The sequence below is a fragment of the Molothrus ater genome, chromosome 1 (assembly GCF_012460135.2).
Source record: "Molothrus ater isolate BHLD 08-10-18 breed brown headed cowbird chromosome 1, BPBGC_Mater_1.1, whole genome shotgun sequence".
Lineage (NCBI taxonomy): Eukaryota > Metazoa > Chordata > Aves > Passeriformes > Icteridae > Molothrus > Molothrus ater.
The window spans coordinates 71,071,847-71,090,529 of record NC_050478.2 but is presented as its reverse complement, the minus strand read 5'-3'; the positions used below and the strand labels follow the sequence as shown (position 1 = coordinate 71,090,529).

General features: G+C 37.2%; 1 protein-coding gene across 2 annotated transcripts in view; it reads left to right on the top strand.

The window, feature by feature from the left end:
• The window catches only part of RELCH (RAB11 binding and LisH domain, coiled-coil and HEAT repeat containing), a 77,030-nt gene that overhangs the window by 48,530 nt on the left and 9,817 nt on the right, over nucleotides 1–18,683 (top strand). For both annotated transcript variants that reach the window (XM_036406217.2, XM_036406206.1), the window contains 15 exons: nucleotides 2,090–2,161; nucleotides 2,938–3,078; nucleotides 3,516–3,680; nucleotides 4,374–4,521; nucleotides 6,406–6,562; nucleotides 7,532–7,655; nucleotides 8,371–8,419; nucleotides 8,804–8,883; nucleotides 9,661–9,767; nucleotides 10,333–10,432; nucleotides 14,355–14,437; nucleotides 15,366–15,429; nucleotides 16,984–17,122; nucleotides 17,476–17,592; nucleotides 18,594–18,682. In XM_036406217.2, the coding sequence (XP_036262110.1) occupies nucleotides 2,090–2,161; nucleotides 2,938–3,078; nucleotides 3,516–3,680; nucleotides 4,374–4,521; nucleotides 6,406–6,562; nucleotides 7,532–7,655; nucleotides 8,371–8,419; nucleotides 8,804–8,883; nucleotides 9,661–9,767; nucleotides 10,333–10,432; nucleotides 14,355–14,437; nucleotides 15,366–15,429; nucleotides 16,984–17,122; nucleotides 17,476–17,592; nucleotides 18,594–18,682 (1,635 nt within the window). The remainder of the gene's footprint in view (nucleotides 1–2,089; nucleotides 2,162–2,937; nucleotides 3,079–3,515; nucleotides 3,681–4,373; nucleotides 4,522–6,405; nucleotides 6,563–7,531; nucleotides 7,656–8,370; nucleotides 8,420–8,803; nucleotides 8,884–9,660; nucleotides 9,768–10,332; nucleotides 10,433–14,354; nucleotides 14,438–15,365; nucleotides 15,430–16,983; nucleotides 17,123–17,475; nucleotides 17,593–18,593; nucleotide 18,683) is intronic.

Genomic DNA, 18,683 nt, shown 5'->3' with positions numbered 1-18,683 from the left:
GACTTTAACAGGCCACAGCTGTAACCAATGAGAAGAAGAGTGCCATAAGAGTGGGTTGGCTGGTTGAGAAGGGAGCTGGAGTCAGTTGGCCACTTTGTGAAGAAGAAAGAGGCAGTGCTCTGAGGAGCTGCCCATGAGAAACACCACGAGTGTATGAAACTCTTGTGATAAGAGGCAACAATATAGAACCCCTACAATAAAATGGCAATAAAAAACAGCTGAAACCAGTCATTGCTGTTTCCCTCAGGTAGGCAGAGCTCCGCAAGATGATGTGTGTCTATGCTGTCAGTGGGGAATTTGCTTTTGAAAAGATGGCACATAAGTAAAAGATTTTATAGAATAATAAAGAAGGTTTGGAAGGGACCTTAAAGGCCATTAGCTCCAAGTCTCATCCAGCCTGGCCTTTAAAATCCTGGGATGGGGCATCCACAGCTTCTCTGGGCAACTTGTTCCAGTGCCTCACCACCTTCACAGCCTAGTAGGTTTTAAAGCAGCCTCTTACTTGTCCATAATATTTTTCATCTCCATACTCCAAACATTATTGCAGGTGCTCTACTGATGAATGAATGCAAAGTAATGATAGACACACTCAAAGAACATTCCCATGCTTGAGACTTCAGTTTAGTCCTGAAGCTTACAATTTGTTAATTTAAATCTCTTTGAAATCATCTTTTCCACACTTGATTCTTGAGAGAGTTCTCAGTCATTTCATACTAGAGCAGTCAGAGTCAGGCATCTTTGTTGAGTGTGCTGAGCCAGTCATCTCAGAAAGTTGTCAGGTTGGTTGTGTCATTTTTTCTATGTAAATACATCCTGGCTATTTCCAGCCACATTCTCATCCTTTGATGTTTGGAAATGCTTTGTAAGGCCAATTGCTCTAGACTGCCCTGTGTTTGACTGGGTTTTCTGTCTTGCCCTTCCTGAGGGTAGCAGTGACATTTGCTTTCTTCCACTCCTCAGGAATTTCCCCATTGCCACAACATTTTAATTGTCAAGAGTGTTCTTGGAATGATATCAGCCTGAGCACTCATGGGTACATCCCCATCAGGGCCCACAGACTAGTGTATGTCAAATTTCTTCAATATTTCCTGGCCTGCTAGTTTCTGCTAAAGGTCCTCCTGGTGCCAGAATTTGGCATGGATTTTAGGGACCTCAGACTACTGAAGACAAGTCTTTCAAGATAGAGACAAAGAAGACAGTGAGTACTTTGGTCTTTTTACATTGTTAGATGACTGCCTCACCAAGGCTACACACTACACAGCAAGAAAGAAGCAATTGCACCAAATGCTGCATATCCTATTTTATCTGACAGCATCAAAAAATTCACATTTTGCTCTCAGCATGGTACCACAGACTCTTTTATTCACAAAGTATTGAAATACTTCATTGTTTCATTGTACAACCATTACAACCACTAAACCTGGCTCCACCAGAATGCGCACTTGATTCCGAAGTGTCAATAATAAATATTAATTCTGTAAGGCAGAATTTTCAAGCAGCTTTTGAGTAGAAAGGGGAAATATCACAGGATCAAGAGGTTTTTGGTAACATGAATTGTTTTTAGAGGTGCGACTATATTTATGCTGAACTTTAATAGAATGCAAATGTGTTTAGGCTTCTACAGGTATCTTCTTCTGACTGTGATTGCTCAGCAAGACCTGGGCAGCTCTGCTACACTGCTCGGCTCAGAGCACTAGAGGGCACTTGTGCAGCTCTTGAGGAACAGTGCTCCTGAAAGTCTTCATAAGACAAAGTATTTCTTGTAGTGCCAGTTCAGGAGTTATGCAGATTCTTTAGAGTACAGCAGCCCATACGCTGCTTTCCTTTTTATTGCTTATATGGCTTCTCACATACCTATGTGCTTCTCTGACTCTTTCCCTACTATAAGCTATGTCTTATAGGACAGCTGCCTCACTTTTATGCCTCAGTGCAAGAATTTGAGGCTGCTTAGTACCCAGGTGCAACTTCTGTGAGCTCAGTCAGTGCTAATTGATTGAGGGGTGAACTGCACCCCTCTGCAGTTCACTCTAACCACATTTTGAATGCTGGTTACTGCAAAGCAAACAGTCCATCTGTTTCTCTTTACCAGATCAACCACAAATACCCAGAGAGGCGGCTGCTGGTAGCAGAATCCTGTGGAGCTCTAGCACCTTACCTTCCAGTAAGTATTAATAGACTCCAAATACCTGCTAGGGAAAGCAAGGTAAAAATCTGATGCATAATGTAAGCATTCTTTATAATTTTAAATATCACCAAGTGTGTATATTATGCACGGACAGTCACATTGTCTTCTACTTTATATCACACATGAGATTGATTAAGTCACTTTAAGAAGGAGATAGTTTGTTATGAATACAGGTTAATCTAGCTATAAAATGTTTCTAAAAACAATATGAATATTCATTTCGCTAAAAATGAGGTAAAGAAAAGATAGTTAGGACCAATTAAGGAAACAATCTATGAAAAACGAATTGGCACCCAGCTGTAGCATTCTTCAGACACTGTGGAATGTTACATCAAGAGTGCTGCCAGTTAGAAGAAGCAGTGAAATTATGTCAGTGATAAACTAGAATTTCAAGCTTCAGAGAAAGAGTGGGGGAACTTAAATTAAACCCCAATTTCTCCAATTGAGCAATGCAGTGATTACTTAAAGTCTAGGCCTATAGTAGTTTTACTGCTGTTAGTTATTTTTGGTTCCATGCAAATGAAGGGACCTTAGTTCTGTGCTTAGCAGGACAAAAGCCTTTCTATTGAAGCTACTGACATTTTATATTCATTCATCTTCTCTTGTGAAAACTGAACATGTAATATTCATAAAGGATTTTATGGTTGGAGGAAGGGATTTTGTTTGTGAGCACTAATAGAAGTGGCAACTTTTTATTATCCACATTTCTTGTTTCATTGGCATTAACAAATGTGTTTCTCATTTACAAACAGAAAGAAATTCGTAGTTCATTAGTACTTTCCATGCTGCAACAAATGCTAATGGAAGATAAGGCCGATCTGGTACGAGAAGCTGTGATCAAAAGCCTTGGCATCATTATGGGCTATATTGATGATCCAGATAAATATCAACAGGTATCATCATTTGGTTTGAGTTCTGTATGTGTAAAATGCTTTCTATAGATATTTCATAAATAATGAAAGAGGTGGTATAATAATAGATGATTGTTTAAATTCTTGCATTTTTCTTGCATATTTCCAGATACTTAAAAAAATAGAATTTCAGGTGTAAGCCTTATATAGAAACTGCTCTAATAGTTCATAATTTACCTTTAAGAACGTACCACTTCACTGCCCATCTGATATTATTAGCCAGTTTGGCATCATCACTTACTAATACAGATTCGTTTGCTACAACAAAGCCTACCTGTAGTTCAGCTTAATGCTGAACAATAATGTTTCACATAAGTAAAAATAAAGAACTTTTCTCTTTGAGTTTTTGAAGGGAGAGTGGTAAAAATGTGTATATAAATTTTTGGGAAATAATTGCATTCTTTACTGTGTTTTACCAGGGTTTTGAACTGCTGCTTTCAGCTTTAGGAGACCCTTCAGAACGTGTGGTTAGTGCAACACATCAGGTATTTTTACCTGCTTATGCTGCATGGACAACAGAACTGGGAAATTTACAGTTCCATCTTATACCTACACTGCTTAATAAAATTGAAAAATTGCTCAGGGTATGTACTCAACTGTTTCTACATTGGAGAATTTTCTTTGTATTCTTCACTTGTACTTTGGAAGAAGAAAAAAAAACAAAACAAGGAAAAACACCAAACCTCCCCCAAACTAAGCATGCTCTTCTTTAATACTGATCTGTTTTATATCCTAATAGCATTGCCCCATGTCTAAATTGTGTAGATTTTGGTAAACTGCATTTTTTATTAAATAAGCAAGAAAAGTAGATTTGAATGGTTAAGTTAGGTCGTTTCCAGTTATGATCCAGTTTGCACATTTCATTCGATAGATAACTCAGAAGTTCTGGAAAAATTGTGGGCCTCATAACTATCTAACACACTGAAAGAAGATGCTTGCTCTCAGAGTACAGGTGACTTGTTTATTCAGTTTAGATGCCTTGGTCACTGAGGCAAAGGATCCACGTTTCCAAAATGTGCTGAAAATGTTCTTTCAAAATATCAGTCTGTTCATCAGGATGAACTGTTAAATGCCAAAGGTTATATTGCCTGAATCTTTTCAGTAGAGGTGACCTAAGAGTGGCAAAATATGCTTATGATTAGGCTAAATTGCTTTATAATTAGTGTGTCTGGGTAGAAGCTCATCACAGATGTGTTGATGCCTTGCTAGGGAATACATGCCTAGGGAACAGATCTTCCAAACTGAAAACTTCCAAATTAATGTCCTGTTTGTTTCAGGAAGGAGAACATGGCTTGGATGAACATAAGCTCCACATGTATCTGTCTGCCCTGCAGTCTTTGATTCCTTCTCTGTTTGCACTGGTGCTACAGAACGCACCTTTTACAAGCAAGGCTAAACTTCAGGGAGAAGTACCACAAATAGAAGGTAAATTATTAGTTTCTGGGCTTTTATATTGGTCTGCCTTAGTAAATTCTTAAGTAATGCTTCCTTTTTTCACCCCTTGCTATGCTTGAGATACCTGATTATCACAAAAAAGCTTTAATCGATTTTTCTCTACTTCTTCTAAGAAGCTTTTAGAAAGCAAAGCAATTTTTAATTGTACTTCCTAAAGGTTTCTAAAGAACTGATTTCCATTAATAGCCAATAATAGCTCAGGAGGGCTGGCCTCAGATTCAGTCAATTCTTACAAATTTATGGAGTGGGAAAAACACAGCATAATGCAGCAGCATCACCATCTGTTATCTATCTGTGTAATATCCTAGAAGACCATCCCATCCCTGAAAGTGTTCCAGGCCAGACTGGATGGAGCTTTGAGCAAGCTGGTCTAGTGGAACGTGTCCCTGCCCATGGTAGTAGGGTTGGAACTAAGTGATCTTTAGGGTGCCTTCCAACCCAAACCATTCCATGACTGAATGGCCTCATGGTGAAGTTGTCCTTAGATCAGCAAACCTAGCCTGTGGAGTGTTTTCTTCTGTTGCAAATATTTTAAATATGTTATTGGTAACACCTGCCACCGTGCTGATAATAGTGCTGTGTGTGAAGATGCAAAGGAAAGGTAACAAAGGAGAATTTGGATAGTAGCTAGTGGTACATTACTGTCTGATACGCCTTTGAAAATGATGCCATGGTAAGGCTCATCTGTCTGACTTGAGTAATTTGAAGATGAGCACTTTTTCTGAGTGGCTGTTACTTAAATAACAAATGCAAAAATTTCAGGTTTCAGCCTAGTCTTCTCCAGGCTGAGCAAGCACAGCTCTTTCAGCCTTTCTGCATAGGAAAGGTGCTCTATCATTTTGTTCACACTTTTGTAGCCCTCCTTCAGACTTGCTCTAGTAGGTCCATGTCTTTCCTGTGCTGGCGACCCCAGAGCTGGATGCAGCACTCCAAGTGGAGTCTCATGAGAGAGAAGCAGAGGGCTAGAATCACCTTCCTCATCCTGCTGCCACGCTGTTTTGGATGCAGCCCAGGATAGTGTTGGTTTTCTGGTCTGCAAGCAAATATTGCTGGGTCATGTCCAGTTTTATCATTCACCTGCACCCCCAAGTCTGCTCTCAGTCCCTTCCTATCCCCCAGCCTGCATTGCCCTGACCCAGCAGAGGTGCTTGCAGCACCTTGTGCTTGGCCTTGTTGAGCCTCATGAGATTCCTATGGGCCCATTTCTCAAGCTTGTCCAGGTCCCTCTGGATGGCATCCTGTCCCTTAGGTGTGTCATTGCAGCACTAGCTTGGTGTCATCTGCAAACTTGCCAAAGGTGTACTCAATCCCTTTGTCATTGGTGAAGAGAGTGAACACTACTGGTCCCAGTATGGACCCCTGAGAGGCACAACTTGTCACTGATGTCCATCTGGACATTAAGGCATTGACCACTGTCCTCAAGGTGTGGAGATCCAGTCAATTCCTCATCCATCAAATTCGTATTTCTCCAGTTTGGAGAGGATGTTTTGGGAGATTGTCAGAGGCCTTACAGCAGTCCAGATAGGTGACATCTGTAGCTCTTCCCTCTTCACAGATACTGTCATCCATCATAGAGGGCCACCAGGTTGGTCAGGCAGAGTTTGACCTTGGTCAAGCTGTGCTGGCAAGAATAATAACATAATCTCCCTGTATTTTCTCTTTTTAACTGAGGGTTACATAATCTCTTCAAAGATGACTTTAACTCACTGATTTTTAAAAAGCAAACTGATAAAGCAAACCTTGTAGAGAAGGCACTTAATGAGTTTCACAGTTTCTTAGCTGTTGTTTCTGACATCACCTCTGTGGTATTTTCATCATCTTTCATTCATGAGTGCTTGTTCTCTGCTGTTACAGTCACTAGGTTTCCCCGACCTGTGTCGCCTCTTCAGGACGTCGCCGTCATCATTGGAAGCCGTGAACAATTGGCGGTGCTGTTGCAGCTGTACGATCATCAGCTGGAACATGAGGGCACCACAGGCTGGGAGACTCTGCTATGGGTAGTCAATCAGCTGTGAGTTAATTTGTGTCTTAGGATACCTAATTTTAAAATGTGTCAAAATTAATAGTTCTTAAGCATGGTCTGTGGCATTCACATTCTCTGAAAAAATTGCTTCGCCCAGGATTTTTCTCCTAGGAAGCTGAGAAACCTCAGAGAGAAGGAAAACAATTCTTATCTCATTTGCTTCTCCTGTGTTGTGCTTATGTGTGGAATGTTTGGAGATTGTTTACACACAGCTGATTGTTTCATTGGTCTCCGGTGTGAGTTGTTTTGACTCATTGGCCAATTGGTGCCAAGCTGTGTCCAGACCTGGAAAGAGTCATGAGTTTTCATTATTATCTTTTTAGCATTCAGTAGGTATCCTTTCTGTATTCTTTAGTATAGTATATATTCTTTAATATAATATAGGATTATAAAGTAATAAATTAGCCTTCTGAGAACAAGGAGTCAGATTCATTATTCCTGCCTTTGTCAGGGCGTTTCCCTGCAAATACAGTACACAGTCGTGTTTAACAATTACTGAATATAAGAATGCTATGAATGATTGCATTTGAGAATTACCAAAGAGGAAAACTTTTCATTTACTTTAGGCATTTTAATTTTCGTGCTGAATTGCCTTTGATTTTATTCAGAAAATATCGAGTCTAGCAGAACATGTAGGTAACTATTTGCTCTGAAAACTTGTTTCTTTTATTTTTGCATCAGTATAGTTAATTCTCTTGTGGAGTAAAGATTGTTGTATTCCATCTCGTGATAGCAACAGATGTTTGAAAATATGGGTCAGACTTTTCTGGCACTTAAACCCTTGCTTTCTTCACAGGTCAGGAATTGCACAGAACATGTAGCTAACTTTATTAGAACCAGTAGTGCTCTGTGTGTGCATGTATTTATTAATATAAGCAATAAATCTACACAAATGTAAATGGACAAAAGCAAAAAGTCAGAGTAGTGTTCAATATCCTTTTGTTTTCTGATTTTTAGGCTACCACAGCTTATAGAAATAGTTGGCAAGATCAATGTAGCATCAACTGCCTGTGTCCATGAATTCTCTAGATTTTTCTGGAGACTTTGTAGGACATTTGGGAAAATTTTTACAAACACTAAGGTAAGATATTACTTTAAATATTCTACACACTTGATAACATATATTCTCTATACTTAGAGTATGTTGGAACACTCACAATTTGTGACCATTTATATTTTCATGTCACATTGATGCTTTTCCATAAGTACATTTAAACCTGCTATTTTTAGAGCTGTCTTTGTGTCCTTTTCTGGTTTTGGTAATTTTGAAATTGCCTTCTGTCTTGCCCAACCAGGGACACGTTTTTTTTTTTTAACTATATTCTTCATATTTCCTTTGTGAATGACAGAGAGAGTAGGAGAGATCATCCTAATTCTGGTTATTTAACAACTTTCTTCAGAGCAGCATACTGTTCACTCTTTGCAGTGTACATAAGTACTCCAGCTTTACTTGATTTGAAAATTTGAAATTGATGCCTTCCCAGCCTAAAATATTTTTGTAGGTGGTATCTAAACATTTTTATCAAGGAATTATATCATTTTTCTCAATAAAATAACTTCTGAATAAAATTTAAAAATACTTCAAGGGAAATTGTCAAACATGAGAGGATTAGCTAAAGATAAAACTCTTTTAGCAGTATGTGCTATCTTCAGAGAGGGGATTGTTGTTGTTTTGTTTTGGGGGACTTCTTTTCTTTGTTTTGCAATTCTTTTTATTTTTCTAAGTTAATTGACACTGGTAACAGGTCAATTACCATTGACCAGTTCTTACATGAGATTAATCATCCTTTGCATAGGTAAAACCACAGTTCCAGGAAATCTTAAGGCTGTCTGAGGAAAACATAGGTAAGTAGCTTTTTACTGAAATAAATTGATCTTAACTGCAACAGGAAAAAACTTTCATTCTTTTGTTCAAATAACATTGTGAGGCTGCCATTCTCAAATTTGCTATCTTTGTGAAATGTTGAAAAATCTAGTCTTAATCTGAATGGAATGCTCTGAAGTTGTAGATTGTGTGTAGGGTAAAAAAAAAATCTCAAATCCAAATACCTCTTAAGTATTATTTAAGCACGTTTCTGTAGATATGCATATAAATTCTTGGTGTATATATCAAAAGGTGATTGAATCCATAATACTTAAATACACATATGTAAGTCTAGTATAGATAATATATATGTTCTATACTCATATGTATGTATAAAACCAAAATTCTTCACTGTGTTTCATTAGATTCCACAGCAGGAAATGGAGTGCTAACAAAAGCCACAGTTCCCATCTATGCAACAGGGGTCCTTACATGTTATATTCAGGTAGGTTGGGTTTCTGTTTCTTTATTGTATAGTAGTGTGTGAAACTTATTTTAAAAAAATACCTAAACATTACTGCGTTCATCGAAAACTTACTGTTCTTGTGTGTTGAAGATAGGTACATGAATGGGCAGCTGTAAATACATTTACAAAGTTTTCTAGTCAGGTGGTGATGGACATTTAGATCATGTGTTACCATGCCCCTCTATCAAAACTCTATTAATGTTGTTCCTGAAATGGGTTGTCAGCCATTTAACTGTGAACTTGACAAACATCATGGTGCAAAACAAGTACTGAAACAGGTAAATTGCCATTTGAAGCCTAGTGGGAGTCTTAAAATTTTCATGTTACCTAGTACTAAAACAAGCACACTATAAATCTTACCTAATCTTCCAGCAATGAGCAGCCAAGGTCTAGTACACACATATCTTATAGGAAAAAAAAGAAAGTCTTCATAATCTTACAAATTTTTTGTGGATTATGATTTATAAACTTTCAGTAGTCATAAATGTGCTTAAGTACTGTTCTTAGAAGTTTCTTTAAGAAAAGAATTTATGCATGAATATGTGCTTAGCAGATGAAACACCATCTTGTGTGTTTGCTTTGAAAGGCTCTTTAAACACATTTTTGAAATTCCTAAGAAAATTGTTAAATGCTTAATCTCGTTTATTCTTTTCCATAGTTTGTGTCCTCTGCAGCTGTAGGTTGCCATCATAACCTCAGCAGTCCTTCCTGCACATTGATCACTGTGTGATCAACTCCCTTCCTCCCTTCTTTCAGGAAGAAGACCGCAAGCTGTTAGTTGGATTCCTAGAAGATGTAATGACCATGCTTTCACTGTCCCATGCTCCTCTTGATAGCCTGAAAGCTTCCTTTGTGGAACTAGGGTAAAGAATATACCTTGGGGTTAACTACATCTAGATACATTAGAAGCTTTTAATAAAAAGCTGCTAATCTATTTGTAATTTTTAATAAATGTGATGCTTTGGGTGAATAAAGGGTATACTTGCTTTTTTTCCCCTGCTGTAAATGTAATTTCTAGGTTAAAAATGTAGCAGTTAAAAAAAAATGAAGTGCAGAAGAAGAACATCAAAATCCAAACAAAAAATTTCCACAAAAATAACTCATTAAGAATACAATGGAAATTAATTTTGTATTTACCATACTATTGTCATTTGTTCTAGATATGTATTTGCATTTAATACAATTCATTGAAAATTATGTTCTTGAAGTTGAGCTTGGGTTCTTTTAATTAACTTGTAAAAGGAACATATTTTCTGGACTGCAACATGGTGTAAGTCTTTCAGAATGAGATAAGTATTTTGTATCCTTCAGAAAGGATAAATGCTGGAGTTTTAGATTTGTTGAAATCTGCATTTTTTTAGGTAAAGAGAGCACATCCAGGGCTTGGGAGTGGTTTTTTTTTGATCAGTTGCCCAACTTTTCTTCTAGTGCAAACCCAGCTTATCATGAGCTACTATTAACTGTTTTGTGGTATGGAGTTGTCCATACTTCTGCTCTTGTTCGGTGTACAGCTGCTCGAATGTTTGAGGTAAGTGCTGTCCAAACTGTTTTTCACTTTTTAAAAACTAGAGTTTATTTTTTATTTTTATACTAGAGTATATTTTAAAAAACAGGGATCAAATCAGACAATGTTTCTACATTCTTAATAATTGCAAACAACTTAAATAAGGTTGTGTACTGTGTGATGGAGCAGGAGGTCGTTGTTCATCTGTTTCTGTATCTGTTCTCTGTTCAGCAGCACATCTTTCTATAGGTCTGTAGTTAAATATAAGCATCTCTGAGTTTTAACTTCTGCCTTTGCTATTCAACACATCATCAGTAGTCTAATATACAACTTAACGTTTTCAGTAGGTCTTGTGTATGCTCATGCAACACACTTGCATTGTAATTCAAACTAGTTTTCTTTGTACCAGATATGGTGGTGAAGACACAAATATAATTCTGTAGTTTTTGTAGAAATTAAAAGAATGTTAAAAGAATTTACAGTTAGTTTTACTTGCCTCATAATGACAGCTTAATTTTTCCCTTAATATCTATAAATTTTGGTCAGAATAAAGACTGAAATGTATACCTAGTAAGTTTGCTTTTATTTTCACATCATGCCTTTGTTTCATCAAATGTTCAGTTTAAAAGGCATATGCAAAATTCTGAGACATATTCCATTGGCTGAACAAAGAGAACTTTCTGTTCTTTGCATGTTAGAAACACATATTTCTAATCACCATTACTTTTTCCTTCTCTTTTTTTTGGGCATTTTTCCATATATGTCTCATTTGGATAGCTTTGGAGGGGACCTCTAGCTGAACCTGACATCTTGTATCCATTTGCAAAAATAAATCTGAAGTCTGCCTCAGAAAAAAAGAGCACTTAACATATCCATCAGCTTTCTTTAGTGACACTCAGCAAGTCAGAGCAGAGACAGCAGTAAACAACCACAACAAGCTCCATCCTGAGACTTCAGTTGAAAACATCCAACAGTGTCCTTTTTTGCTGGCTTTTTTTTGCCCCTCTTTTTAAAAAGGAAATGGCAATTTTTGGATGCTGTTACAATCTATTTGCATATTTTCCCTCTCACAAAAGCACTTTTTATATCCTATTTGTAATAATAAGCTCTTTTTCCCTAATAAATATTAGCCAAATGTATGAAACAGCTCAGTTACAACAGGCTGTTGTTTTGGTTGCAGCTTCTTTTCAAATTCAGCTGCATGTTGATTATTTTTAGGCAGTCTATGCATGCTATTTCATATCTTGTTTCTTAGCATATTTCAATTTTTACCAAAGCCTAGGCAGCTCTCTTTTAATTGCTTTTCTTAGTTGAAAATAGTAGCATATTGCTGTTTCCTGGATAGCTATGGCATACATATTTATACATGGTATTATGTAAATTTGGGAAGTCACCTGTGCAAAGAGGTAGTAATAGCTGGTTTCACTGCTGGAAGATTCCATCACTTGAGGAATTTCTGTAACCTCAGAGGCTGCTGAATGGCAAAGCCCAGTGATTAGAAAATAGGATGAAGAGTATGTGACCTGCAGGACAGCTGTTTGAGAACAGTGAAGATTCTGAGCAGCACAGAGACTGCAGGCCTGACTGCTTTACCAAACCTTTATAGCCTGTTAAGGGTCGGAAGGACACAGAAGTGATGTGGGGCCTTTCCACTCCCTTGCTTCTTTGGGGCTGGAAGCTTTGTGCTACTATTTTAAGCTGTAGTATGTATAAGTAATTATCTAGAGGAATCAAAAAAAGATAACAATTTACATTGTCTGTCTCACTCTAACCTTAATGCTGCTACACGGCTTTGCCACCCAGCTGTTCCTGTTGCTTCTGAATTAATGTTTGTAGTCAGCAGCTTCCCATTTGAATGTTGATGCAAACAGATTTGATTGCTCTGATTTGAATGTGAATAAGTCTAAGTTGACTTATAAATCAGCTTTCTTTGCTGGTCTGTTTGGGTTCAGGGCTAGGGACACATCTTCAGAATGACACTTGTATTATAAAGCATGCTTTGTTTTCTGTATGATGGAATGCATCTGTTCTCCATGCTTTACCATACTTAAAAATGTGGCAGACCAGACAGGAATGAAGCTGAGATCATTCTAAATTATTTGCTAATTATACAAATCCCAAGTGTTTGATTTTTTTTTTCAAAGCACTGTATAACTGCTAGGCTTTTCTCTAAATGAAGGTTCATAAAGAAAACTCAAGTCTCTGTTTGTCCAAGATTGAAAATTGTAAGCATTCTCTATTTTAATAAATGTGAAAATTAGTAAAGCTATATATGAGAGTAAAACCATCATAAGCAAACGATGAGCTGTGTCCTTAACAGCTCTTTGAAGAGTAGCCCATGAACTCAACAGATTGGCACTTGGAGTTGTTGCCAATGTAAATAATTGTGAAATGTTTTAATGTTAAAATGTTGTAGTTGAGCTGACATCCTAATACTTTCTGAATAACAAGTATAGGATGTTGCAACTTGGCTACTCCAGGTGCTTTGCAGCAATACTGTCTTGTGTTCTTACACAGCTTGTCCCTGTCCTTCCTTCTGTCTGTGAGGCCACACTCTGTTCCATGTCTGTGTCACTCATGCATGCACACACATACATGACACATAAATGTTGCTTAATAGGAGTGACTCCTTTATATAGAAGCTTTTGAAAAGTCATGTTCCTTCCAATATTTTTCAGCTTACTTTGATTTAAATTCAGAGTTGATAAAGCAGGAATGCTCTAACAAATAGCAGAATGTAAAATCTTCTTTAGTTAGAAGATGTGAATACTGTCTGGTTTTGGTACTGATATACTGACAGCTACTGCTTTTCTCAGGGGAATAGCTCAGAGTTTAATTTGTGTTCATTATGCAATATGAGTAATCAGAATGTAGCTAAATATTAAAAAGACACTTCATATTTCTCATATAAACTTACAGATGAGATTTTTATATTCATCTCCTAAAACCAGCAAATACATGCAGACTTCCTTACATGAGACACAAAATGGAAATATCTAATCATTCCTCTTTTTATTAATTAAGACAAAACCCACCACTTTGTTGAATATGAAAAAAGTTTGCAACTTGGTTTGAAAATCAGTAGGTTTTCATTAGAAGAAATCATGTAAAGGGTGTATGCAGCAAAGGCTTGTGTATAACTACATAGGTAATGTAAAAATATCACCTGGGAACATCTGGATTCAAACAACTTTGTTGTGTTCATGGATAATGAGTTTTACTGTGATTTCAAGCTTTTAACGTTTGGGATGCACTGCAACAAATACATCTCTTCCTTAGTTTGCAAAAAGACTTGAGGAAATACATTTCCTGGCTCTAGTTCAAGGGTTCTCCATTTTCTCCCTGCACAGACCAGCATTCATGCTGTTTGGACGGTTGTTAAATATCAAGGAGTCCTGAATGATTTTCAGGAAAACATTTTGGCATCTGGGAAGGTGCTGTTTGTCTCGTTGTACAAGGTGTGAGATGTATCACTCAGTGTGGGGAAATTACACACATTTAGCCTAGTCAAGACTTCTGTGTTGCATGTGACAGCCACCTACTATGATAAATATTGTTGTGTAGAGCTAGGAACAGCATTTACATGAAATAGTCAAATTCAAATTGACATCACTTTAGTACTTAATTATACATAACTTTATTTATAGTTATAATCATATCTGAAATAAAACATGGTTTGAGTTCAAGTTTTAAAATATCTGAAAATAAAGAAAACATTGTATTGTTGAATTCGTCATGTTTGTCCTGATTGCCAGACCACTTTAGCTTTCTTCATGCCTTTGCATTTATGAAGCTCTAGTGTAGCAGTATTTGCTTAGCTTCTAATTTTGGTTTGCTTTTTGTGTTTTCTCTTTCTCTCTCTTGGTTTTGCCGTTCTTCTTCCCATGATACTGTGCTCACTCTTTCCGTGCATCACCTGTGATACCCCCCTGCTCCGACCATTCAGCTGTTGGTGAAGGGGGTACATGAAACTCTGGTAGCTCAGAGAGTTGTTCCTGCTCTCATTACTCTCTCCAGTGACCCTGAAATGTAAGTTCCCTGACTGTCTTATATATCTAGCATCCCTCTTAATACTTAGAAAGAAATAACCATCAGTTATGTCTCTTAATCTAGCTGAACAAAAATTGAATTCCTTTTAAAAGAAAGTAACCTTTAAATCATTTCTTTCTAAATAAAAAGGTTTACTGCAACACTTGGAATTAAACTGTATAAAAATGCTGAATAAACTTTAAATACAAAACTTAAATCCATGTAATTGAATTTTTGTTTATATTTAATCATGTTCTCAGTTTTCAAATTTGCTTACATCATTTCTGGTAGAAAGCTGGATACTACTATTCTGTAATGCTATCAGCTTTGCTACTGCAAAATTAGGTATCACCTGCATTAATGAAATGCAAAGTAGTTTTGGCTGCATCTTATGTCTGATATACAATGGTGGCACTTCATTTTGTGGACATTCTGATGTGGTATTTCTTTCCAGCTAAGGAGGGATGCTTTGCTAATCTCACTAACAACTTGTTACTAACAGATGCTCCAGCATGAATAGAGTCTTAGTGGCTTTAATGTCTTGTGTGGGTGACTAAACCAAGAACAACCCCAAGAGTCTGCCTGCCCATCCTCAGTCACAGCTAACCCAGTTGTTCACGTTTACCAAAGCATTTTTTATTGCATGTTGACTGGTTTACAGCTGGCTCTTCGAGGCATGAGTGAAGCGTTAGTTGGCAAGCGGGTTGCTCCGGCCCTTGTTACCTTGTCCAGTGATCCTGAATTGTGAGTTTCAGACTGAGACCTTGAGTTAATCCTGTCTTTTTCCTGGTCTGCTTTTTTTTTTTTTTTCCCCTTTGTCATTGCTAGAAACTAATGTAACTTAAAAGTACTAATTTTAAAATTTTTATTTAAGTAATTTTGTTCTTAGTGTTGAATACATCTTAAAGACCCTATTCTTCCATTGTAGTTCAGTAAGGATTGCTACAATCCCTGCTTTTGGGACCATCATGGAAACTGTTACTCAGAGAGAGGTAAGACACCTGTTGTCACCTGTGTTTTTGTAGCATAAGAAGAGGATGATTTTTTTTAATAAATACAGAATAAAAGAAAGGGCAAGTCATAAATTCTTTCTTTCTTTCTTTGTCATATTCTCTTCTAAAGTGCTTTTGGGTTTTGCAATGGCCTTTTTTTTTCCTCTCTAAACAAACCAACCCTTGTAACTAATAAAAACATTTCCTTCTAAATCTCAACCAAACATAAACAAACAGAGACAGATAAGTAGAGGGGAGGCCTGTGCTAGAAGATGGGAAATCCCATGCTCAAAATGTTTCTTTAAAACCTTCTCCAGTACAGTTGTGAAATCTAATTCCATTATTTCCAAATGAAATAGTTCTATTTTAAAAGAGTGACCAAAAACATCCACATATTGTACTTCTGTATACTGTATTTTTTTAGGTGCTTTAGGGTATCCTGCTTGGCTCCCAAATACTTTAGAAGAGCAAAAGACTCTTGTTGTTCCAGTCATATCTGCTTGTTTAGCCCTTGATTTAGTCCAAGATGGCACTGAAAGACATAATGACATTAGCAAAGTATTCCTTGAAGATAATGCAGAGATGCAATTCCTCATCATTTTTTAAATGATGCTACTATGGTAATAGATAAGAATTTTGAAGACAGTTAGGATTCTGCTGTAAACAGTAGAAAACTGGATTTTGTTTCATGTAACAGCTTTGCAATCAAATTTCTTCTGTAAGTCCTTGCAGCTTTTTGCAGAGCTTGCATTCTTCCCGTAATTTCAACATATTCTAAAAGAATGTGTTTGAGGAAATGTGAGTAATGTGAGTCAAGTCACTGATGACTCACACGTACTTGGACGATGGAAAAGTTAGAATTTTGCAGCTTGGAATGCATGCCTATAATCAGTTGGGAAGAATATTGTTTTGTTACCACACAGAAATTACTGTATCTATTGCACTAGTTATGATAAGCCTTAGAGTACAGAGGTGATAGCACCTTCCAAAATGTATCATAAAATGTTACTTTTTTCAAGTTTGAATCCAAATTAAATACCTATCTCATTTTTGGTTTTCTAGCCTTTAGTTGAGGGAATCTTTTTAATTCCATTGATTTTATGATAGTTACTTTTGCATCTCTGTCCTCTGCAAAAAAAAAATTCAACCTATTAACTGAGATACATTACGAAAAATGCTATTAATTGGTTTCTAATTAAACAGGAAAATTCTGTAGTTATTAGTTATTAAGTAAGAGAGAAGTATCAGACTTAAGGGAGTATCAGACTTAAGGAAATCTCAGGAGGAAAAATCAAGTATATGGGAGCACCTGTCTGTTGTTAAAAAACAGATGAAAAAATGAGATCAGATTAAAACCCTGGTAACAGTCTTTAAAACATAGAGGTGCATTGAAGAGTTTGAAACATCCTCTTAGAAAAAATCTGTAAATTAGAAGAAAGTTCAAGATCTGTCATCTGAAATACAGAAAACTGTAAACATACTCTGAACTGATCATAACAATTTCTAGCATCTTGATTCTTTTGTGTTATTTCTATTTCTCTGGGAATATTTAAGCTTCTGGAGAGAGTAAAAATGCAGCTGGCATCATTCCTGGAGGACCCTCAGTATCAAGACCAACATTCTTTACATACAGAAATTATAAAAACGTTTGGAAGAGTTGGACCTAATGCCGAGCCCAGATTTAGAGACGAATGTAAGTTGCATCCATGGGAAGATGCAGTCTTCTTCTCTCTGTCCAAAAGCTAATAGGTATGCTGGTTACATTGATGGGGTTTTTCTTTCTTTTCTGTAAACTGTTATTATTTCAGAGGTACTCCAAGGTACTTTTTTATTTTAGGTGGTGCTACCACAGATTTTTATTTCAAGTTTGAATCAATCCATTAAATGTGCAAGGGCGATCCCATCAAAAGCAATTGTTTGCAGTTCTTATTCCATGCTGATGTGTGAAGTTTCAAATGCCTGCAGTTGCCACATAGCACCTGTTTAATGCTAAACAAGTCTGTGGAAAGCAGTTTCAAATACTTATTGCTGTATTTACTTTTCCAGTTGTTATTCCACACTTGCACAAGTTAGCCTTGGTCAACAACCAGCAGTCTGTTGATTCGAAGAGACTGGATATCGCTACCCACCTGTTTGAGTCCTACAGTGCTCTTTCCTGTTGCTGTATCCTTTTTTCAGGGGAAGTCTAGCTGTTAGTTCTCTGGTGGTGAGAGAAGTTTAATATTAGAGAAATAACTAAGTCTTTGGATCTTTGATATAAAACATTATCTCTTCAACATAAGGGGGAGGTTTTCCAAGATGGTGAATATCACAGATTAGCAGCACACCAGGTGCCCCCCAAGCCTCTCTCCTTCCCCTCCTCAGCAGGATGGGTGAGGGTGGGGGAGAAAATCAGATGGAGGAAAAACTTATGTCAAAATAACAGCAGTTTAATAAAGGGTAAGCTATGTATGGAAGCAAAGCAAAACAGAAGAATTTTTTCTCCCTTTCCATTAGCAAGCAATATCCAGTTACTTTCCAGGAAGCAGGGCTTCAGCATGTGCAGCAGCCGCTCTGAGACACAAACATCACAATAACAAATGGTCTCCTGCCCCACCACCACCTTCTCTTAATTTTTATATCTGAATGGGCATCATATGGTGTGGAACATCCCTCTGGTCAGTTTGGGTCAGCTGTCCAGGCTGTGTGCCCTCCCCCAGCCTACTGATGGGGGGGAATGTTTAGAGAGAGTACTGATGTGCCAACGCTGCTCAGCAGTAGCCTGAGCACTGGTGTGGTACCAACACCAAAATTTCTAGGTACCAGTGCAAGCACAGCACTGAGGGCTGCTGTGCAGAAAATGAGCTCCAGCTCAGCCAGACCCCATGCAGTGGAACTGATAGATACTTCAAAAAACAAAGCTACAAAAACAAAATTCTTGATCTTAACTAATAAATCAAGAAAAAAAAATCTTAGAAGGATTATATGTGTGTATGAAATACATGATGTTAAATATGTTCAAGATCTTTTTTCCTTTTTATTAGCCGTGAAGTGTCAAATGCCGTTCCGTTTTCTTAGTTTTGCTGCTGCCCTTGTGTTCTATAAAGCAGCATTATCAGAAGACAGAAAAAGAAGTGTAATTTCAAAAGACAATCCTTATAATACCTTAACAACCTGGGTTTTAGTTATTTCAGAGGATTTAATGGTCAATCACTTTTTACCAGGACTGAAGTGTTTACGAACCGACATGGAACATCTCTCTCCAGAGCATGAGG